We start from the raw sequence: 25081 nt of genomic DNA on the forward strand, positions 1-25081 counted from the left end.
ACACTCAAACGCTCCAATAGAATTACCGACAACAACTTAACAATCTTTTTTACAGTTTTTGTATCCTGTGCAGACAGAATTCTTAGCCAAACCGTCATCTTATCATTTGCGCAAACGATCTCTGGAAAAGTTCTCTCGCATAAATGAGCACAAGCAGGGCAATCGATTAAAATATGAAACAGGCTCTCCCTCTCCCGCCTGCATGAAGGACAAATTCGTTCCCAATCAAACACGTACTTCGAGCGGCCCAAAAATACTCTACAATTATATTTATTTAACAGTCTAAGCTGAGCAAATATTTTCTTATAATACAGCGAGAGTCTGGAAATAAGGTATTGTTCAGTCTTGTTTTGTAGCAAGAGGTGTGGATATATTATTAAGCTGCTCGACTCAATATATTTTTGTCTATCGCGAAATCTGAGAAACCGTTCATAGTCCCGCAGAATAGCTTCCCTATTTGCACAAACCGTATCCAAAGATAGAGTTTTCCATGATTCTGACTGATCACTTCCCTCAAAAAACGCGCTTAGTTGTGAAAACCAGTTGGGCCTTGAACCGGGCCTCCCCAAAACTATTTCTCTAAGCTTCTCGAAACACTGCCTGGGAAACCTAGTATTATCCATTGAAGAAATTTTGCAAATCCAGTTCAGTGTAGCAGATAAAACTTTATGAGAAAGATGAAGAGACCCAGTCTCTAGCCTTACTGCATAGTTTGGTGTATTAACAGGCAACGATAAGAGACTCTTAATAAAAGAGAGTTGAACTCCCTCTATTAAATCTACCCCATGTTTGGACACCGTACAAAAGAATACTCACCGCGAGACTCAAAAACAACTTTTCATAGGACTTCCAGGTATTCCTACCAAGGGAATGAACAGTCCCCAGAATAGCCCCGACTGCTGACTTTGCCGCGCTTACAGATTTACTTGTCGCCGGGAGAAAAGAGCCTGATTCATTAAAAATTACTCCTAAATACAAATATTCCTTTACTACCTCAATTTTTTCTTTACCATATGTGAATGATTTGAATTTTTTAGCAGAGGATTTTCCAGAGCGTGTAAAAACAACAATTTTTGTTTTATTGGTGTTAACTATTAAATCGTTTTCCCTACAATAAGAATTCAGTGACGACAATAATTTGCTTAATTCGGTTGGGGAGTCTGCAAGGATAACATAGTCATCAGCATATCCCAACATTAATATTTTTTGAAATCTACTAATAGAGAGACCTCTGCATTCCCTTTTAATAAAATATTCCTCGAAATCACTAATAAAAAGTAAAAATAATAGCGGACTTAAAACCTCACCCTGTAAAACTCCCCTGGTAATTTTTACATAATCAGTACATCCATTTTGAGTTTTAATACAGGTAAAGGTGTTCGAATAAAACTGAAACAAGATATTTATAATTTTCGTGCTCAATCCCAATCTTTTAAGTTTCATCCATAAAAGTTTATGTGAGACGGATGGAAAGGCACCCTTAAAATCAACGAACGCGGCATATACAACTGAACCCTTAGTGTTTAAATGAATTTGTATTATTGACATCAGAGCAAAAAGATTGTCCTGACAACTTCTGCGCCGTCTGAAACGCGTTCTGTAGCCCATGTCACAATTCGATCATGGATAATTTGTGTAAAAGCTTTTGGCAGACAGTTAACCAGAGCGATCGGTCTGTGACTCTCGGGGTTGTCAGTTACACCCTTTTTGAAAAAAAAAGTTGTTCAAAAATATAATGTTTTTTCAATTATAATAAAGGGTTAATTTGCATTTTTAACCCCAAAAAGGGTTATTTTACATTGAAATAAATTGTTGTTAACTTAAAAATTTTAACATTTCTTATTTCAAACCTAAACATCTATTATATTATATTATATTATATTATATTATATTATATTATATTATATTATATTATATTATATTATATTATATTATATTATATTATATTATATTATATTATATTATATTATATTATATTATATTATATTATATTATATTATATTATATTATATTATATTATATTATATTATATTATATTATATTATATTATATTATATTATATTATATTATATTATATTATATTATATTATATTATATTATATTATATTATATTATATTATATTATATTATATTATATTATATATATTTTTTTTAGGTATAAAAAGTTTGAAGTAAATAAAATAAATTTTGTAATAAAAAAATATTTTAGAAAAGTCACTGAAATGTGGTACTAACACCTTTAGCAAGGGTACATTGTTGCTGTGTAACATTTTGTGTTCAGGAACAAATTGAATGAATACACAGACCCACAAAAAAAGGAAATAAAAAACAAAAAATAAAATTTAAATTCATAATAAAAAACTTTAAAAAATTAAATTACAATAATTTATAATTATTACTATACGGAAAAACTTTGTTTAAGAATCATTCCTGAATTTGTTTCGGAATGGAGGATATGAGAAAAATTCTGCAAAATTTACAGAAAAATACAAAAATCATTCAAGAAAATACTTGTAATTTTATTATGACATTGGAAGACTTCTTGTTAATGCCGCGATCGGAATATCTCAGTCACTGGGTGTTGAAAGTTTCTTGAACTGTTTTAGAAGACACAGTACAGTAACCAAGCACTAGGCAGGGATTGGTTGCGTCAAATATGTTTCCAATGCATAATACCATAAGCTGCTACGGTAGCTGAGAGATGTAAAGCGGAGTTTTTGGACTCTCGAGGACGTGGGATCGAGTCCTCTCAGAGTAAATTTTTTTTCTCGCAAACGTAAAAATTTATTCTAAAACGAGTTCAAGACTTTCTGTAGTGAGTTTATGAAGTTGTCTTGAATTTCTCTACAATTCTTATAGAAATACTGCTTAGAATTTTTCAAAGAAAATATAAATAAGATTTCTTAAATTATTCTCATATCCTCAGTTCCTGAACAAATTTAGGAATAATTCTTGCACAAAGTTTTTCGTGTACTGCTTCTGTAATTATAATTATTGCAAATATTTAATACTAATTGTAAGAAAATATTTAGATTATTATTGAGGGGGAACTCGTGTAAAAGAACTTTTTCTCAAGATTTTTTTTACAAAAAAGTGGTAAAGTTTACTGAATTATTGAAATAAAGCATACCTTAAAGTGTACAGTATAAGTTATGTATGATAATTTTTTTAAATTAAAAATATGGAAAAATGACTGCATTACAGGAGTTTGAAATTAGATCTGTGGTTTTGCATCGTGCAACCTACTAGTCGCAAATCATAACCAACCCAGTAAAGCGGGCTAAGCGGGATTCACTGAAGCCCAGGGTGAATTTATTTTAATTCAACTGAATTAGTTTTTATTTGCTAGGAAAATCAAATTTTTTAAATAAAATCAATTTTTTTAAATAAAAATCTACAACATTTTTTTGTTAATTTAATAGAAAGCGTTTCATCTTTTTGATGCAAAAATGCAGTGTTTTAAGTATTGCCTTGAAAACGTTATATGATCGAAAATAACTATTGCACTAAAACCCAAATTTACTATCACTTGCTACTAGTGCTTGCTTCTGACAATTAATAAAATAATATTCACAAGACAGCGAAAGTATTTGGTAGCATGGTAGCATTTGAAGTGTTGCACTTATGTATACTATAGACTTTCAAACTTCGAATTATAGATTAATAATTTAGGATCATATTTTATAGATAGAAGACTAATTTTTAAAGCTCAATTTCAAATTTGATCCAAAAACATTTATTTTTCAAAAATTTACTGCGATTTTCAATTTCTCTGATATCCTTCCTTCTATTAAGTTCAAGAACGACCGAAACTTATTGTTTACTTATTGTAGTTTATGTATATTATATATGTGCCATTCCAGGAGTTTTTTAGCACTTTTCGGAGTAACCTTTCCAAATTAAATGAAACATTTTTTTAATAATATTTATTAATATAAAGGTCCAAAAAAATCACTTTTTAAGTAAAAACAATTGTTTATTTAAAAAATACAACAATAAATAATGCAAAAAATTCACTTTTTTCCTGCAACTCCAAATAAATTGGTTTAAAGATCAAAATTTTCCTTATTCTTCAAGCTTTAATACCGCACAAGAAACATAGAGTCCGAGAAAATATTCAACTCACAATTTTTTAAATAATGTTTGTTTACTTTTTTGTATTTTATTTACTGTGAAACGTCTGCTAAAGCTGCGCGCGACGTTTGGAAGTTGTCGCTTTCCTTATTCAGCAGAAGCTCATTACACTAGCGTAGTAGAAAGCATGTTGTGCGAAAAGTGAGGTTTTTCATCCTTCAAAAATGTTTTTTATGATTTTTTACTGCAACGTAGATAATTAAAAACCATTCAATGTGATAACCAGAAATTTTTACGTTTCGTTTAATGACAACATAACCTCACTTTTCGCACAACATGCTTTCTACTACGCTAGTGTAATGAGCTTCTGCTCAATAAGGAAAGCGACAACTTCCAAACGTCGCGCGCAGCTTTAGCAGACGTTTCACAGTAAATAAAATACAAAAAAGTAAACAAACATTATTTAAAAAATTGTGAGTTGAATATTTTCTCGGACTCTATGTTTCTTGTGCGGTATTAAAGCTTGAAGAATAAGGAAAATTTTGATCTTTAAACCAATTTATTTGGAGTTGCAGGAAAAAAGTGAATTTTTTGCATTATTTATTGTTGTATTTTTTAAATAAACAATTGTTTTTACTTAAAAAGTGATTTTTTTGGACCTTTATATTAATAAATATTATTAAAAAAATGTTTCATTTAATTTGGAAAGGTTACTCCGAAAAGTGCTAAAAAAACTCCTGGAATGGCACATATATAATTTGTTTTAAATAAATATATTATTAATATTGTATAAAATTTATCTTAATTTTGATCAGTATCAATGAAGGATGAAATGACAATTGTTAAATATTAAATATTTTAATTTATTAAAATTATAAAAACAATATTAATTATATTATATAATAATATATTTTTTTATCTTATATTATATTATATTGCTGTAAATTACCCCACAAACACATGGAGATTTTGCAAATTTTTTAGAAAAATGTTCATAAAAAAACAAAAAACCTTTTAAAATATCAGTTTTTATTTTTATTATCCAGAGTAAACCTTTGAGGCGGACTCTGGGTTGTATGGGGGAAATCCTATTTGGGAGGGAGGTGAATTAAGGATAAGGGGGATAACGTTGATTAAAGGGGGAAATTTGGGAGAGGGCCAATGCTCGTAAATAGGCAAGAGGGCTCACTTTTGAGTTTAACGATTTGGGTTGTCAATGAGTAAAAATATAAGGGACCACTGTTTAAATATTTAGAGAAGATTTTAAAGGTATAAGTTCAATTTATCTTTCTTTTTATTTTTATAAAATAATGAAAAATTAAATAATAATAAATACTTATATTTATTAATAGAGTGGTCTTTCGTTTATATATGGTTAAACCATATTATAATTTTGAGTTCATTGTGGAGAAAAAGAGCAATGGCGTTCTCACCAGATGAAGCACTGAAGGAGATCTCAAATGATACCATTTCAATAAGAAAATAGGAGTAAAAATAATCAGTTCGTGGTTTTGTACTTTGAAAATCACCTTGCCTCTGTTATCAACTAAGGATCGTCCATCGCCTTCAGAGTTCGGCTCATATAAAGTCCTCTACAATAGATAAGTACCTCAAATGTTACTCGTATGAGTGTATGATTTGATATACCCGATTCGTTCATATTTTTTTATTGTCGTATTTAATATAAAATTTTGTTCTTTATGTGTATTTAAACATTGGTTAAAAATAATATTAATCTGCAATTTATTTTTATATAATTATATGTTTGACTGTTGGGATATATATATTTGACGATTTAGTGGTACCACTGATAATAGTAGAAAGAAAGATAAAATTTTGATTGTTAATCATTCGTAAAAGAAAATTTGAAAAATATAAATATATCCTTTAAACTTGAATGCATCTGTTATTACTATCTTTTTATTGTATATATTTTAATTGAGTATTAATTATTTATGTGAACTTCAATTTAATAGTTTCTATAATATTTATTAAATTATAACTTTTCGTTTAAGTTTATTAGAATCGGATTTTACTGAATCCGAATTTGTATATTATTATTTCTTAATCATCAATGAAATATTATAATTACTTGTTTATTGTGAGTCATATCATTTGAATGGTTGCCTATTGTTATTGTTCAAATCAAGTAATTAGTCGTTGTCTCAGAATTTAAAATTTTAAGAAAATATTTTAACGAATAAATTAATAATAAATTATAAATAAAATATTTAAAATAAATTATTGTAGCGTTTAAAAAAAAAGAATCGTTACACCTTTCTAAAGAGAATTTGAAGGTATATATCAAAAAATTCGTAAAAAATTGCATAAAATTGCAAAATAACCCTTTTTCGGGTTAAAATTCAAAAAACTTATTACAAAAAAAGTATGTAAGATTTTCTAAAAGCATATGGCAAAGTATTTTGATTCATTTGAAAATAAGTGAAAATAGATTTTCCAAGGACGGTGTCAAGGTCACGGTATCGGTGTCGCTTATGGAAATTTGTTAACTTAATTTAATAGAAGATGTTTCGTTTTAAAATAAGAAATGTTAAAATTATTAAGTTAAAAACCATTGATTTCAATGACACTTAAAATTAGGTACAATATTATAGGTTCCTAACTAAAACTTTAAAAAACAACAATAAATAATAAAAAAAAACCGTAAAAAATTGTTTATAAGTAACATTTTAAAACTAGAGTAATTTTAAAGGTCAACATCCAAAAATTCGTAAAAAATTGCATAAAATTGCAAAATAACCCTTTTTTGGGTTAAAATTGAAAAAACGTGTTGCAAAAAAAAGTATGTAAGATTTTCTAAAAGCATATGGCAAAGTATTTTGATTTATTTGAAAATAAGTGAAAATAGATTTTCCAAGGACGGTGTCGAGGTCACGGTGTCGTTGTCGCTTTTGGAAATTTGTTAACTTAATATAATAGCAGATGTTTCGTTTTAAAATAAGAAATGTTAAAATTATTAAGTTAAAAACCATTGATTTCAATGACTCTTAAAATTAGGCACAATATTATAGGTTCCTAACTAAACATTTAAAAATCAACAATAAATAATAAAAAAAAACCGTAATTGATTTTTTATAAGTAACATTTTAAAAATAGAGTAATTTTAAAGGTATATATCCAAAAATGCGTAAAAAATTGCATAAAGTTGCAAAATAACCCTTTTTTGAATTAAAATTGAAAAAACGTGTTGCAAAAAAAAGTATGTTAGATTTTCTAAAAGCATATGGCAAAGTATTTTGATTTATTTGAAAATAAGTGAAAATAGATTTTCCAAGGACGGTGTCGAGGTCACGGTGTCGTTGTCGCTTTTGGAAATTTGTTAACTTAATATAATAGAAGATTATTGCTACTGTTGTTATAATTGTAATTATCAATAATATTTAATAGTGAGAGAATATTTAGATTCTAATCACATTTTTTAATATGAATTAATTACTTAATTTAGAAAATAAAAAAATATTAAATAATTATTTCATTTTTCCGAAGTGAATTGTGTTTGATCGTTAGAAGTGATAATTTTAATTCACATTTTTATGAATTATTATTAGATATCAATTGTCACTTTATAAATCAATCAAAATGATCGAAATCGAGATTTTGTCTATAAAATAGTAATGAAATAATAATTTAAAACATAAAATAAATATACATATGAATAAACTACAATACGTGAAGAACAAAAAGTACAACTTCAACCGAGCGAGCGATAGCAAGCGAGGAATATATCGCTAGTTGTCAACAAATTTCAAGATTAAGTGAATTGTTTAAGTTTGAAGCGATCATTTTTTAAAAAGAAAGTAAGTTGAAGGGATTCTGATGTGTATATATGTGCACATGTGGTGGATGTTTAAATTTCCTGCAAAGGTATTATTTGTGAAAAATCGGCAAAAGCCGTGGAAAACGCGCCAAGTGAGGTGATTTGGGCGCGAAGATTTGATGGACTGTAGGGATCTGGGGGTTTGCCTATGGGATAATAAAAGTGGTTCCGATGAGTGATTTGTCCTCATTTTTCATCGGTCCGGGTTGATACTTTAAGGCGAATCGCCACATCTCTGCGTGTCGCCGGCAGCCCAGAGGTAGTTTTTGTTTTAGAAATATTTATATTAATGAATTACACAGCCCCACAAAAAAAAAGTGTCGTGCGCGGCAGACCAGACTAGTCATTTCCCATGTATTTTGACGCGCTGAACACGAATCCGAAGTCCGTTTTGCTCCATCACGTCAGGATTTTTTTCTAACCTCCAAAAACCTGTCGGATTTTGAGAGGTAGGCTATTTTTTTTTTAAAATTGATGGATTTACTTCAAAATTAGTATCTAGGGGTTTATTGGGTCGCTGATGACGAATTTGAAGTTAGATTTTCAAAATTCAAAATGGCGGCTCCAATATGGCGGACGAATTTTGTAAAAGTTGATAAATTTACTTCAAACTTGGTATCTAGGGGTTTTTTGGGTCGCTGATTACGAATCTGAAGTTAGATTTTCAAAATTTAAAATGGCGGCTCCAATATGGCGGACGAATTTTGTAAAAATTGATAGATTTACTTCAAACTTGGTACCTAGGGGTTTTTTGGGTCGCTGATTACGAATCTGAAATTAGATTTTCAAAACTAGAAATGAAAATTCTTATATACATAAGTAAGGTATTCACGTCTTTTTATGGTAGCGCACTCTTTTGTCCTCAAAGGATTTGTGTAATGGTTTTCTTTTCAAATTGGTGCCTCCAGGTACAATATCCCTTTTCAGCATCCAACAGTAGTCGGCCATCATATTTACATCCCATCTTCCTTGATACCGACGCTCAAATTTTGTCAGATCTCGATGGAATCGTTCTCCTTCTTCTTCACTGTAATCTCCCAAATTTTCAGGGAATTAATCCCGATGCGAGTCTAAGTAATGCAACTTTATGCTCATTAAGCATCCTAACTTACCAAAGTTTTTAATCATATCACTAACTATTTGCTCCCAATTTTCACTCTTGTGATTACCCAGAAAATTTTCGACAACTGCTTTAAAACTAAGTTATGCGGCTTTCTCCTTTTTATTTATCTTGGTGATAAATTGCTCATCTTTTAACAATTTGCGAATACGTGGTCCGTCGAAAACCCCTTCTTTTAGTTTCGCATCAGAGATTTCTGGAAACTTTTGTTCCAGGTATTTGAAACAGTTTCCTTTTTTATCTAAGGCTTTGACAAACTGTTTAATTGCTCCTAGTTTCGTGTGTAAGGGCGGAATTATCACCTTTGAAGGGTCGATATCGTCCGCCATATTGAAGCCGCCATTTTAAATTTTGAAAATCTAACTTTAGATTCGTAATCAGCGACCCAAAAAACCCCTAGATACCAAGTTTGAAGTAAATCCATCAATTTTTACAAAATTCGTCCGCCATATTGGAGCTGCCATTTTGAATTTTGAAAATCTAACTTCAAATTCGTCATCAGCGACCCAAAAAACCCCTAGATACCAATTTTGAAGTAAATCCATCAATTTTTAAAAAAAATAGCCTACCTCTCAAAATCCGACAGGTTTTTGGAGGTTAGAAAAAATCCTGACGTGATGGAGCAAAACGGACTTCGGATTCGTGTTCAGCGCGTCAAAATACATGGGAAATGACTAGTCTGGTCTGCCGCGCACGACACTTTTTTTTGTGGGGCTGTGTTATTATTTGTTGCAATTTTTTTAATATCTATTTTTATCGGGGTGTAAAATTTTTTATTTATTTAAATATACAGGGTGTCCCATTTTAATCTATCAGGCGAAATAACTTTTAATCAGTTTATTTTACAAAAAAATGTTTTAGACAAAAGTTATTGTGCTCACAGGGGGACATCCATTGGTAAATTTGAATTTGACCTAAATGACCTAATTTAGGTCATTTCAAGGTCAACTAATTTTTTTTAAATGGAACCACCTACTTTTCATGTTACAAATCGGAAGAGCAAGAAATTCCACGTTGAAATCGTCCAAGAACTCTTTTCGACAGGTCGACCTATTTAGGTCAAATAGGTTATAATTAATTTCACCTACAAGGCCTTGGTTAGATCTAGTCTATGTCAAATAATTTTTCATGAAGAAAGATCTATGCAAGGAATCGTCAGGGCAAGAATTTTTATGTAAAAAACACTAGACCCAACCAAGGCCTTGTAGGTGAAATTGATTATGACCTATTTGACCTGGATAGGTCGACCCGTCGAAAAAAGTACTTACACGCTTTATCGATTTCCGGCATAAAAAGTAGGTGGTTCTATTTAAAAAAAATGAGTTGACCTTGAAATGACCTAAATTAGGTCATTTAGGACAAATTCAAGTTTACCACTGGATGTCCCCCTCTGAGCCTGATAGATTAAAATGGGACACCCTGTAGAGTGGCGACTAATTTAGTGACGAGAATAGCGGGTCCAAGTTTTTTGTCGAGGTTCTATTTGAGCTTGAGAAGCATTTCTTTATTGATCCTGATTATTTTCCATTTGAAATTTTTTATCTCGAGTTTACCCTGATAAATTGGGCTATTGACGTGAGTGTAAACTTGAATAACAAAAAAAAAGGAAATTGCGGAAGATCATCTTGAAGGGATTAATTCCTGATCGCCAGGTTGGCGCCAGCATTTCTTCGCGCCTTATCACCAAAACTGAACCCGAGTCATCAAATGTCATTTGGAACACCGCACTGATAAGTTTTTTTTGTTCTTTTATGCATATATATTTATATTTTATTGATTTTTTATTCAATTCTTGGTCGACATATTTTATGAGATATTAAAAGATTAATTCAGTTGATCAATTTTCATACATCTGTGTTATTGTGTCATATTATTTATTATTTTTTCTAACACTGTTTTTTTGCCTCTTTTTATTTTTTTTATATTTTTAATTGTTCTTTTTTTATGTTTTATATCATGATGATATTTCAAATTTTTGTGTTTAGTAACTTATGTTTAATTTTATTTTAAATAATTTATATAATATATAAAGTCCTAATGGCATTTTCAAGTCCAATAACAAAAAATCGGACAAGTGCGAGTTACACTCGCACTGAAATCGAAGGTTCCGTACTCGAAGCGAACTTATTTGGTATAAAAACAAATGTTTAAAAAATGTGTTGTATGTTAAATAATATATGTGATACAAAAAGAAACAATTTTTAAAAAAAAATTTAAGAAAATTGTTCCTTTTCGTATCACTTATATTATTTGAAATACAACACATATTTAAAATTTTTTTTGTTTTTATACCAAAGGAGGAACAATTTTCTTAAATTTTTTTTAAAAAATTGTTTCGGATAAACTTCCGAAAACCCCCCCCCTTCCGATTTTAATGAAACTTGGTATACTTACGTAATTTGATGCGCTGATCACGAAAATGATAGTGAAAATTACCGCAAATTTCATTTTTATGGTGAAAACCATAAAAAACACCATAAAATTATGGTTTTTTGCGTTTAACTCGTAAAAAACGCAAAATTAAAAAAAATCGTTCTTACAAAAGTTGTAGAGCTTCTAAAAATGAATATTTTATGTCCTATACATTTTTTACCAAAAGTCATTAGTTTTCGAGAAAAATGCAAAATATTTAAAAACGGTGAAAATCACCAACTTCTAGCTATTATCCACAAGAGGCAGATGTCTTATGTGACGGACAATATCTTTTAATAAAAAACCTTCTACTCTTTGCTGTGCAGGGCTATTTCCAAAAGAACTTTTAGGGGAAGACATGTTGGAGAAGGGGGGTCGGGGTGGGTTCCGTACCTTCCAGTACCATTAAGAATGTGAATTTGACTGTCTGTCTGTTTTGAAAGAGAGCAACGATACTAGGGAAGGCGGGCTTCGCCCGCCTCTGCATTCTATGCTGTGCAGGGCTACTTCCATAAGACCTTTTAGGGGAAGACATCTTGGAGGAGGGGGGTCGGGGTGGGTTCCGTACCTTCCAGTTTTAATTTTTTTTAATTTTGCGTTTTTTACGAGTTAAACGCAAAAAACCATAATTTTATGGTGTTTTTTATGGTTTTCACCATAAAAATGAAATTTGCGGTAATTTTCACTATCATTTTCGTGATCAGCGCATCAAATTACGTAAGTATACCAAGTTTCATTAAAATCGGAAGGGGGGGTTTTCGGAAGTGCACCCATTGTTTCTTTTTGTATCACATATATTATTTAACATACAACACATTTTTTAAACATTTGTTTTTATACCAAATAAGTTCGCTTCGAGTACGGAACCCTCGATTTCAGTGCGAGTGTAACTCGCACTTGTCCGATTTTTTTCGTTTTTTGCGGAAAAATACAATTTTTATTAAATTTATCATTTTTCTTCAAAAATTTAAAAAAAATTGATCATCAACTCCAATCGCACTTACATTTTTTCCCTGTATTTTTCACGCAAAAATACAGTTTTGCAGCAAATATGAACAGTTTAGGTTGAATATTATGTGCGCTAGGGAGAATAAATCATTTTTTTCGAAATTTTTTATTTTTCCTTGACAACGCTATGTAAATTGATCCGAATCAAGTTCGCTATATTTTTCCTGTAATTTTCACGTAAAAATACGCAAGTTTACCAAATTTGAGCTCTTTATGTCAAAAGATGTGGCTGCTAGGGGGGGGGTACATAGTCATTTTTAGGTATTTTTCGTTAAAATTCATGGATTTTCCTTGACAACGCTATGATAATCAACTCCAATCATGCTCGCTATATTTTTTTTGTAATCTACACGTAAAAATACGTTAAAATATATAAATTTAAATCTCTTTAAATAAAATTTTGTTCGTTTTTGGTGGAAAAATACATTTTTTCTTGAAAAACTTGATAAAAAGTTAATCATCAACTCTAATCGTGATTGCTTTTTTTTCCTGTATTTTTCCCGTAAAAATACATTTGTATACTAAATATGAACTGTCTGGGTTGAATATTGTGTGCGCTTGGGAGAAAAAATCAATTTTTTCGAAATTTTTTATTTTTCCTTGACAACGCTATGTAAATTGATCTGAAGTCATTTTTATGCATTTTTCGTAAAAATTCATGGTTTTTCCTTGACAACGCTATGATAATCAATTCCTATCAGGTTCGCTATATTTTTCCTGTAATCTACACGCGAAAATACATATGTGTACCAAATTTCAGCCCTCTAGATAAATTCGTGTGGCCGCTAGGGGGGGAGGGTACACGATTTCAAAAAAACCGATATTAATAGGGTACTCGGTTCGGAACCCTAAAAACAGTGAATTTACGGTTTTTTTCAATTCCAACAATTTTCCTCCAAATCCGAAGCAAAAATTAGATAAACTAAAGCCTTAAAAAAATTTAATGATAACTTTAAACACCCTCGGCATCAGAGGGGTAATAATAATTATTATTAAATTTTACAAATTAGAAGGTATATAGTAATAATTTTTCAAGGAAAAATCTGTTTCATTGAATAAGAATTAAGTAAATGTGGAAGCCATTTGTCGAAAAGTATTAAAAATTGGCGATTTTAACGTCCAAAAAACATTGGTAACGTCAAAAAACCAAATATTTATTGTCATATTCTTGTTCCCTGATGTCTAAAATACAGAAATATCAAATTTTGGTAATTAAAACTAACGTATACTTTTAAAAAATTGAGTTTAAGTAGGAACGCAATTTCAGTATTTTCGCGAGTCTGGATCAGGCATCGTGGAACGCCACGCCAGTGAAGTGGTTAATAGTTATTTGAATTAGTTTTTTGTAGTAAAACCTTAATTTTAAAAAAATTTTAAATTTTAATACAAAAATGTACATACCAATCACATCTTTTGTTTGTTCTACTTTCTTTAATCGATCAATGTCTGAGATAACTAAATCTTCATCTTTTTTATTGTAATGACATAGTTTCCATGACAAATTCAGCGGTACTTGCAAAATTTTTCTATAGGATCCTCCTAAAGTAAATTTTCTGAAATCAATATCAGTATAGTTTATCAGTAGGGTGGATTTCATTTATATTGAAAGTTATGCACAAATAGAATTCATTTGTTAATTGTTAGTAGGGTAAATGTAGCAGCGAATAACACACCAGTGAATAAACACTTGGTAAATAAGTATTATAAGTTCATAACTATGGCTAAAAATTCTTATTTAATATAAAAATTTATTTAATCTGTTCAAAAACTGGAACATTTATATATAAATATTGCAGTAAAAAGGAATAATGTCCATTCAGTGTCAGCAATATTTTTAAATCATATTTGATAATTTGATAAGCAATACTTATTTCAAGATTTTAACAAGTATGTAATTTAATTACACTTTTGATTAAAAAATAATAATTAATACTTTTTTTCGAATTTTCAGTATATTTAAAATAAATAAACGGTTTAAAAAGTAAGTATTCATTCACTGGTGTTTTCGTCAATAATTTTTTTTTATTAAATATTAATTTCTGCTTATTTTATTAAAAAAAATATACATTATCAATAAATGACATTATTATTTATTTATTACACTTTTCTATGCATACAATAATGCGTAGAAGAGGAATCTGCTCGTATATGAATATAAAAAAAAGAAAAACAGAATTAATATAAAACAATATAAAAACATACCAACAATCTATACAATTTGACAGTGCGAAAAAACAATATATTTTAAAGATTTAAAATGAATCACCCTCTTAACCGAACACGCAGCAACATTCGCAGTACAAATCGCTTTTTAGCAGAAGGCCTTTTCAATTACAGTATTACAGAATATGACACTATATTGTTCAACTATAATTGATCTACTATTTAAAAATAACAAATTACCCCCACAGCAGCTAATCTTTACTAAAAATTTCGTAAAGATTTCCTTGAAATCTTGGGAATATTTAATTGAAAAGTTTAATGAAAATTGCATAAAGATTTAAATGTCCCACCAAAATAAATATTTGGCGTAAAAGTTGACTAAAAATTTAAATGAAATTTTCAGGAAATGTTCGTCGCGAAAATTGAGTAAAAATTTAAATGAAATTTTTATGAAATGTTTGTCTCAAAAATTGAGTAAAAGTTTCAATGAAATTTTCAGGAAATGTTCGTCGCGAAAATTGAGTAAAGATTTAAATGAAATTTTCAGGAAATGTTCGTCGCAAAAATTGAAATGAAATTTTCAGGAAATGTTGGACGGAAATATCTGTAAAAAATACAAAAATAATATTAATAATAATAATAATAATAATAATAATAATAATAATAATAAATAGATAGATAGATCTTTATTATTTTTATCAATAAAAAAAATTTACTATCTGGGAATAAAAATAAAATAAATAATATACAAACATTGTTGCTCTGCTTTAATGCTTTGTTTCACATTGAATCAAGCACTGCATACTTGATTGAGCAAGAACTTTTGAAAACAAATTTTGGGGTGTTGGGGATTGAACCTACGTTCGCCGCGCGCTAGCTAAAGACCCTAACCACTACACTACAGATATCTGGCAGAAAAAAAAAATCTTCCACAGGCTCTACAACTTGCTGATAGACAATTAATCCTACTTATCGACCTAAAAGGGCGGGTTCATTTGAAAATGTTTTTCACGGAGATATTTGAATATTCTGAATATTCACATTGCAGGTGAATATAAAAATTAAAAGTGTATCGAAATAATGCTGTATAACCATGACTGAAGGTCATGTGAAAAGGTTATAATAAAATTAATTATTTTTTTAAATATTATCTATTAATTAAAAATTCACAAATTTTCGAAAATTAATTTAAAAATTTTTTATTTATTAATAAACAATTATATTAGTATTGTTAAAGACAAGAAAAAACGTTTCAAAAATAATTAAGAAAATAATTTCAATATATTAAAATAAGAAATGAAAGTGAACACAAAAATTCTATTTTTTAAACATTTAAATCAAAATTATTGTTCAAAAATTATTTATTATAATTAAAAATGTATTAATTAATGAAAAATTAATTTTTAAATATTTTATTTTTTGTAAAAGATTGTGGCCTTTACAAAATGGTTGTTAAAGTTGAAATAAAATTTTTTAAAAATTAATATTTCGATTCGAAATAAAATTGACTAAATAGACAGAAAAAAATGCTTGTAATATATTTATTTGTGACAATTTGTAAAATTTAATTATTTTCAAAATGTTGAATTACAATTCTTTAAAAATTCGTTTTTTTTAAATTTTACTAAAATTAATTAAAAATTAATTATTTTTGAAAATTCAATTATTTTGAAAAGAATTGAATTAAAATATTTTTTAAAATCTAATTTTTTTAAATACCCACTTTAAATAAAAAAATTTTAAATACATACAAAAAAGTTATATTAATTAGAAATAGGATAAGTAAATTAAACAATTAATATAAACACGCCAAATATTTATTTTGGTGGGACATTTAAATCTTTATGCAATTTTCATTAAACTTTTCAATTAAATATTCCCAAGATTTCAAGGAAATCTTTACGAAATTTTTAGTAATGATTGGCTGCTGTGGGGGTAACACTAAGGTGAGTTGCAAATGTCCGTCAATCATAAGCTTACAGTGTAAAATTGTCCTTACTTCGTAAGCTTCGCGTAAACTTACTGTAAGCTTCGAATAGTATTAATGTATATAGTATATTCTCAGATGCGCATGTGAGTCGCACCCGTGAGGGTCGCATACATTATGGTAAAATGAGTCTAGATCATATTCTATTTCTAATTTAAGTTAAAACGAATATAACCCAGTGTGAACAACCTGTAACTGTTCTAGAATGGTTATTGAAATAAAGAACTATTCTAGAACAGGTTGAGCACACTGGGAATATATTACGTGATGTTGAAATGTAGAAAGTGTCGTTAAACTCGACTATTGGACAAATTAATATACTTTAAGTGTAAACTTTAAACTGTCAATTATAAAATAGTTACAGATTTCTAAATAACAAAAATTGCGTTTTGACCTCAGTGACATAACTTTAATTAACATAATTAATAAATATAATAATTAATAATTATAACATAATTTTATTTCTACATCTGGCACATAAGCTATTTCCGGGAATTAATTTAATAAATTTAACACTGTTGGAAAATGATGTTACCTTTCTCAAACATTTTGTTACAGGTTGAACATGAGAATTAAAAGGATTACAACAATTTTTTCCAAAATACTGGTGATATTTTCGGAGCTGTTTGTATTCGTGACCTACACAAACTATACTGATATTTTCTTCAGTTCTTAATATCAAAGAAATTGGTTATTTTCGTTAAAATCTCATTGATTTCGTTAATTGGTTTGATAAATTTTTACAGTGCACCTTAAAACAAATACCAATGGAATACTGCATTTTTCTTTATTAGTCAATTGATTAATTCATAGGAATATATTTATATTCAAGATAAATTTACAACTGTCATTTAAATATAAATTTGAGGTTAAAGTTTGAATTTTTTTTAAAATCGATAAAATAAAACATAACTTCAGTTTGAAAACAAGTAAAAATTTAACCTGTCTAAAACACAAAAAAAACACAAATTTCAAATTGCGTTTATTGTAAAAACTAATTCCGGGATCAACGTGAAAATTTAGAAGAGAATTGAGGAAGAATTGATTTAATTAATGGAACAGAAAATAGATAGGCTAAAGAGCGCGTAAGGTAAAGGGTATTAAGTCTTAAACGCCAAACGACCCACAACACCGAAGTGCTCTTGAAGATCCAAATACACAAAAAAAGTATATCGCGATTACTGGTCATATATATTGATCCTTATGGGCTAATTCGCCGAAAAAGGATTATGTTCTGAGAATGTACTAAACATGTCCACAAAATGTCCAACAGACTTCTTTGTAATATCCTCAATATGTCTAAAAAATGTACTGAAAAGAATCAAATTTTTTCCATAATTTTCAAAAATATCTTTAAGGTTTCTTAAGAATATTTTTGTAACCGTTCTAGGCCAGAAATAGAACTTGTTTTGGATGTCTTTATTTTATTATTTCTGACATCTACAGGTTGCCTTTTTGGGACTTTTTTGGGATGTCCTAAGGATATCTTTAGAACGACTTTTTAACAATGTCCCAAGAACGTTCCGAAAAGGATGTCCTTGGGACTTCCAGTGGTTGACCGTGCCCATTGGGTAATATTATAGTGCAGATAAAATTGAGTTTTATCATATTCTAATTAGTTTTAATGTATTGTGAAAATGTGCTTGAAAATGACATTTTTCTGAACCTACAAAGAGAAAAAATTAATTTTTTAATAAACTATGAAATATTTTCTATAACACCTTGCGTCAAAAACTCGACTAAAGTGTGGGTTTGTAAGCACTAGTGCATAAAAGGAGAAGAAATCGTACATTTGCGCATAGTTTCTCCATCCACCCGTGCTAGACAATTTTACAACATAATCTTTAGGGTCTTATCTTTAATTTGCATTTTTGAAACTTAAAAAATGTTTTTTAATTCCTGAAATATGTTAAAAAAGGTCCGAGCATATTTTCCTACAACTCAGCCGTCAATAATCACTTTTCGCCGCCTCGCTGCTAGGTTGTAGAAAAACATTGTTGAACATTTTTTAACATATTTCAGGAACTACAAAACATTTTTACTTTTTTAAATTTTAACCCAATCTTTAAGTTTTTAGCTTAAATTTGCTTTTTTGAAACTTCAAGAATATTTTGTAGTTCCTGAAATTTGTTAAAAAATGTTTGAGAATGTTTTAGTACAACCCAGCAGCGAGGCGGCGAAAAGTGATTATTGACGGCTGAGTTGTAGAAAGATATGCTCGGACCTTTTTTAACATATTTCAGGAATTACAAAACATTTTTTAAGTTTCAAAAATGCAAATTAAAGCTAAGACCCTAAAGATTATGTTGTAAAATTTTTCCATGCATTATTCTAGATTATGCCGGGAGTCTTGATATACATTGAGAAGCAGAATTTTATCAGCTTTCCAACCATCTGAGTTAGAAGTCTCTATCTTTTTTCTAACTTAAAATATCTTGCTTTAAAGTCAGCACCAAATTTCTACTCCTCGCACGTCAGCCGTACCAACAATTTCCGACAGTAGTATATATCAACCTAAAAGGAACAATTAAACTTTTTTTTATAATTTGCAGTCGCATTAGCAGGATTTTATCGAGCCGTGATAGCTCTAACTATCTTTGCCCCATGAGCCCATATTTCAGTTTTTTCTAAAATTTAATGTACGACGTTAATTAATTTGAAAATAAATACGATATTCGTGTTCAGCAGGAAATTCCACTCCGGAAAACACTTACGTAAAGAAATATTCGGAAGCACTAATATAGAAAACAATAGATAAACACTACGTTGACATTTTAGCAAAACAGACTTTTTACAAAAATAAACTCCTGACTTCGCAAATGGTAGCAGATTGACTTCAGATTTTTACTATCATCTATTGGTGTTAAGACGCATACATACCATGAATGGTGCGATTTTTGAGCAAGCCGTCTAAGCATAACAGCAACTAACTATCCTTGCCCCATCCTCCCCTACTCTTTAACGGTTTTGTTGAAATTTTTATTGGGAGTTGGTATTTGACCGCCAACCTATACAGTTCTATATGATACGTAAAAGTGAGGAATAACCTCGCTAGGCTAGATAAGAATGTGCTTTTGAACTTAATTTATTATTATCCAGTGAAACAGAAAAAGAATTTACCTTTTTCTCAGTGTTCTTATTTCTGTTATCAATTGTGTCTGGATCTGAAATTCGTTTTAATACAGTGACGCTCAATCATATAGTATACGTTAGCAGCATATTTCGCTCCAACACTGAAAGCATATATTTTTCGAATTTTATATATACACTGAAAATTCAGGAACCTCAACAAGGCAGTTTTTATTGGATCTTGGAACTAATTATATGAAATACATTACTGCATCTATCTCGAATTTTGGAAATATTCACCATTGCCGTTATTTTAACAAGACACAAGGTTGTTTATTAAACTCTTGTTTGCTATAAGGTATTGTCTCTCCTTTCTATTTACATTACACACTTATCACAAAACAATTCTCCTTGGGCCGCTCTTGACTTTCTTAAAGACGAGATAGATCATAACTTTTAATAATTCTTATATATTATTTTGATAATTATACACACTATTTTGAAAATTTATTTTATAATTTTTATTTTTTATTAATACCACAATATCTATTTATTATTGCTGTATAGTCTCCGGAGTGCGACCCAGGAGAAAATTTATTTTATATTTTTTTTACAAATTACACATTTATTTAACAACATTTATTTTTGCTATGTTGTCTTGTTTCCTAATTTACGTGTATAACTGAACTTGAACTCGTCAATCGAGACCGCTCTGAATATAAATACTGCCAGCTTATTTTATTTTTAGATCGAGATGGATTTTCCTCGAGAAAATTATCAGAATCGGGCTTTTTCCTCCAGTCTGGAACATCGGAGCAGTGATTCCACCTTACACTTACCATCTCGTGGCAGATCTCTTCGCAGGGGTGATCCAAATGTGCTCCCCAAACCGGGAACTATTTTTGCACCAATATCTATCACAGAATCTCCAAACACTAACTTGATACCAGGAAAAAGATCACATGGACCTACTTCTCCTTCTCTATCTTCGGGTTGCATTAGTCGCCAGAACAAAAAATCTAAGACTCCCACTACAATAACACTACCCCCCGCTCCCTTCCTCCTTCAGAAACAATCGGTACCTACAGAATATCTAATATATACATCAGCTATTAACATTGATCTTCCACTTACTTCTTCTGACATACCTTCCAGCAATAATAATTCTAGCCCTCCCCAACAGCCTCTACCTTTGAATTCAGATGAAGTAACATATCCTTATGATCTCATATGGTATAACGACTCTCGCTCTCACGAAGCTAGATTTGACGAAAAATCTCCGGAGCCATTTAAAATCTTAATCGAATCTGCTTCGTCAGAGAGGAATCTAGGTAAATACAATCGTATAGCCTTTGCTGAATATCTAGAGGGAATAGTTAGTGATCCTCTTCGCATCATTGTAGCTAATGGGAAAAACCAAATCATTGTTACCTCCTCGACTTGGATCTTGGCTAACATGCTTCTCAACAATCCCGATTTACCAAATAAAGGTTATAAATCATTCATCCCTCAATCCCTAGTCAGTAGGGGGACTTTAATCAACAATGTTGATGTAGATCTATCTCCATTGGAAATCAGTAATAAAATTGGCCCTGACGAAACTATTAGCTCTATCATCTCAATCCGTAGACGTACTAATCCTGATAATACTCTATCTGAACAAGTTGAGTTGACGTTCGCTAGAACCAATTTCCTTGAATCCATCCTGATCTCTCGATTTTCCTTTAAACTAATATTGGTAGTTACCCCCCCTAAGAGATGTTACAAATGTCAGAGGTTCAAACACTTTGCGTCGCAATGCAGATCAACCCATTCTACTTGCGAATACTGCTCTGAACCACACAACAAGAGGGAATGTCCTAATCTCAACCGATCCTCTCTTTGTTCCAATTGTCATGGTAAACATATGGCCTCAGCCAAAGTTTGCCCAGACTACAAATACGAATTTTCGGTCATGAAGACAAGACTTCTCAACAATGTCTCTTACGAACAAGCAGATGCTATCCTGTTGGAGCAGGGCGTTGTACGCCCGGGCTATCAGATCTTCTGGGAAGGCAATGTTGATCGTATTGAACGGAGTGAGCAAACTGAGTTGTCTCACTCAGATCTCATGGAGCGCATGAAATCCTCTGAATCTAATTCATGGAATCCCCTGGGCGCACCTGAGACTGAAACTCATAGCTCTACTCTGCTGAATTCTGGATCTACTCCTTCTCTGTCCCAACCGGAAATTGTTAGGGAATATTATAATCCAGATATGTTTAGGGCGAGTATCGATGACTCAGATGACTTATAAACAAGTTCGAATTTCTACTAACTTTTATTTGTACTACATTTTATATTTTATTTTATTTAATTGTTTATTTACTTGTTATTTTTCTTTTTAATTACTGTTACGATCGTTTTACTTTTATTTTGTGTTGCTTTCGTGCTTTTGTTTGGCTATTGCCTTTTTAAAATATGACAATTTCATCGAAAAATTTTAGTCTGATTCTTTGGAACTCTCGTAGTATTATACCCAAGCGACCGGAGTTGGAAACACTTCTCTGGAATCACAACCCGGATGTCATTTGTATTACGGAGACTTGGCTATCTCAAAAGATCTCATTTGAGTTGCCGGACTACATCACGGTTCGACGGGATCGGATTGACGGCAGAAGAGGTGGGGTAGCTATTCTGATTCGTAAAATAATCTCTTTTCGGGTCTCCTACTCTTCTCGCATTGCCGTGGGCAACTGTCATTTCGAAGTTGTCGCCATAGTTCTCCATACGTTGTTCGGGTCTACACAGATAGTTTGTGCCTATGTTCCCCCTGGTGGTGATGTGGGTACGGCAGTATGGGATGACCTTTTTGAGCGACTCCCCGCCACGCATAACTTCATCTTTTGTGGCGATTTTAATGCCCATCACTCCTGCTGGGGTGAACAATACAATGATATCCGAGGTTCTTCTCTACTCACCTTCACACTCAATAGAGAACTCTTCCCCTCAAATGTTTCAACCCCTACTAGACACACCGAACCAGGTGTCTCTTCAGGTAATCTTGATTTAATGTTCTGCTCATCTGCTGTTTTGCAGAACTCCACCACATCTGTTTTGGAGGATGCCTACTCTTCGGATCATTTTCCGGTATCTCTCCGTGCCAGTATTGCCTCTATTCTGGTCCCACCTGCAATATGTAGACTAAACCTGAAAAATCTCGATTGGGCTGAATTCAGATCTCTTCTCGAATTAGATGTTCTTGATCTTACATCATATTTGTCTACTGGAATTTCTTTGCCCGAGCTCTATGATCGATTTCTTAAATCTATAAAGAAATGCATTCTCGACGCTGGTCTCTTTTTTCCATCCCGCAACTCTCTTCCAACCCGAGCCAAGCCGCTCTGGTGGAATATGGAATGCGACAGGGCCTTACAATCTAGAAGGGATAACTACAGATGGTATCAGGCAAATCAATCTTTGCAAAATAGGTTGGAATTTAGGAGGAGAGATGATGAGGTGAAGAGGATCTTCAGACAGCAGAAGACTCAGGCCTTTAGGAGTTTCTGCGAGGACATTTCCCCATCTAGGGGCACATCCACTCTTTGAAAGACAATCAGGGCCCTGTCCTCTAGATCGAATCAGGCCAGTACTAACATCGATACTGATCCTTCCAATCCTGATCTAATAGAATATAAAAAAGACCTCATAAGAGAAGACATTCCACCAGCAAACATTCCTCCCTTACCCACCCCTACTCAATTCATTGATGATGATTGCAAGCCGTTCTCAATGAATGAGTTTAAGTCCGCCTTGAACTCTACAAAAACCAATTCTGCTCCGGGTATGGACGGAATTACGGGTGAGATAGTCAAGGGCCTTGGAATTTTTGCTCCTCCTATTTAATCGAATGTTTCTCTTTTCTTCTTACCCGACATCTTGGTTGGAGACTCAGGTGCTGATCATTCCGAAACCGGGTGGTAGGGGCCTCAGACCTATCGCTCTCACCTCAGTGTTCTCTAAAATATTCGAAAAACTTATACAACGTAGACTAGATCATGAGGTCGAAGTGAGACGTCTGATTCCCAAATGTCAATTTGGCTTTCGTAAGGAGCGCTCCTCTCTCGATTGCGTTTCCACCTTTGTTGCGGATATACTTAACGGTGTTTCTGATTCCTCACACACCCTTGCTATCTCTGTGGATATCAAGGGTGCCTTCAACAATGTCCGTCCTATGATTTTAAATAAAATTTTAAACAGACTGGGCTTACAACCCAATCTTATCAACTTTATATCTTTTATAACCGCTAGGAGACGTATCTCTTTTGCCCCAGATGGCTCAGATGGCAAATACTGTATTGTCGGTGTCCCACAGGGAGGTGTTCTCTCTCCTCTTCTTTTTAACTTATATTTGCGTAGAATAGGACATATTCTCCCCGCCAACATGAGATTTACTATGTATGCAGATGACCTCCTCCTTTACCTCAAATTTAAGGATCCAACCAACATTGCGGAAGAGGTTTCTCTAGTTTTAAATAAATTATGCAAGTGGCTTAGAGGTATGGGGATGGAGGTGGCTCCCAATAAAACCTGTTGCTGTGTCTTCTCTCGATCACGTATCTCTTTCGAGAACCTCAGAATATTTATAGGAAATACCCCTATCAGATGTGAGCCTACCATAAAATACCTGGGTATAATTCTGGGTAGGAAACTCTCTTGGCTTCCCCATATAAAACATATTGCCGATCGAGCCACGCGAGCTCTTTCAATCCTAAAAATCGTTTCCAGAGTAGCATGGGGTACTTCCCCTATTCTTGCCCTTATGGTCTATCGTGGTCTCATACGAGCCATTCTAGAGTGGGGTGCACCACTTTTTTCTGATGCGGCCCCAACAAATCTGATGATTCTAGTTAGGGTACAGAGTGCTGCTCTGAGAATGTCCTTGGGATGCATGAAGTCAACCCCAATTGCCATATTGCTGTCGGAATCAGGTGAGCCCCCTCTGGCCCTCAGAAGAATCTTCATTTCCAATTCCTTTCTATTTAGGAACTTCAGATGGAAGGATAACCCTCTCATCCCTAAATTACAACTTTTGAGAGAGAAGTCATTACGATCGGGTTTTAAACTGAATAAGAGTAAAATATCTCTCCTGAATGCCTATGACAGGACTATTCCTGTTTTAGAGTCCTTTCATAGAACTAATAGACCATCATATTATGATACACCATGGAAGACCCTGGCTCTCACTCCCATTTGTGATCTTCAATCGGGCAATCTACTTAAAGATATCTCACAACCTGACAAAAAATTTAAATCTATTATCAGAGAAAATTATCAAAACCCTCTAACGATCTATACCGACGCTTCATATGATGCGAAAACTGAATTAGCCGCTTCGGCTTTTTACGTTGAGTCCACCCAATTTTCCGTG

General features: G+C 31.6%; 1 protein-coding gene across 7 annotated transcripts in view; it reads right to left on the bottom strand.

Annotated features, from left to right (window-relative positions):
* LOC127287886 (pseudouridylate synthase 7 homolog) overlaps window positions 1-25081 on the bottom strand; it is a 757063-nt gene that overhangs the window by 47897 nt on the left and 684085 nt on the right. For all 7 annotated transcript variants that reach the window (XM_051315038.1, XM_051315030.1, XM_051315035.1 and 4 more), the window contains one exon: window positions 13854-14005. In XM_051315038.1, coding sequence (XP_051170995.1) covers window positions 13854-14005 — 152 coding nt within the window. The remainder of the gene's footprint in view (window positions 1-13853; window positions 14006-25081) is intronic.

Source organism: Leptopilina boulardi, unplaced genomic scaffold, assembly GCF_019393585.1.
Source record: "Leptopilina boulardi isolate dan_hultmark-lab unplaced genomic scaffold, ZJU_Lbou_2.1 LbouV2_377, whole genome shotgun sequence".
NCBI classification, from domain to species: domain Eukaryota; kingdom Metazoa; phylum Arthropoda; class Insecta; order Hymenoptera; family Figitidae; genus Leptopilina; species Leptopilina boulardi.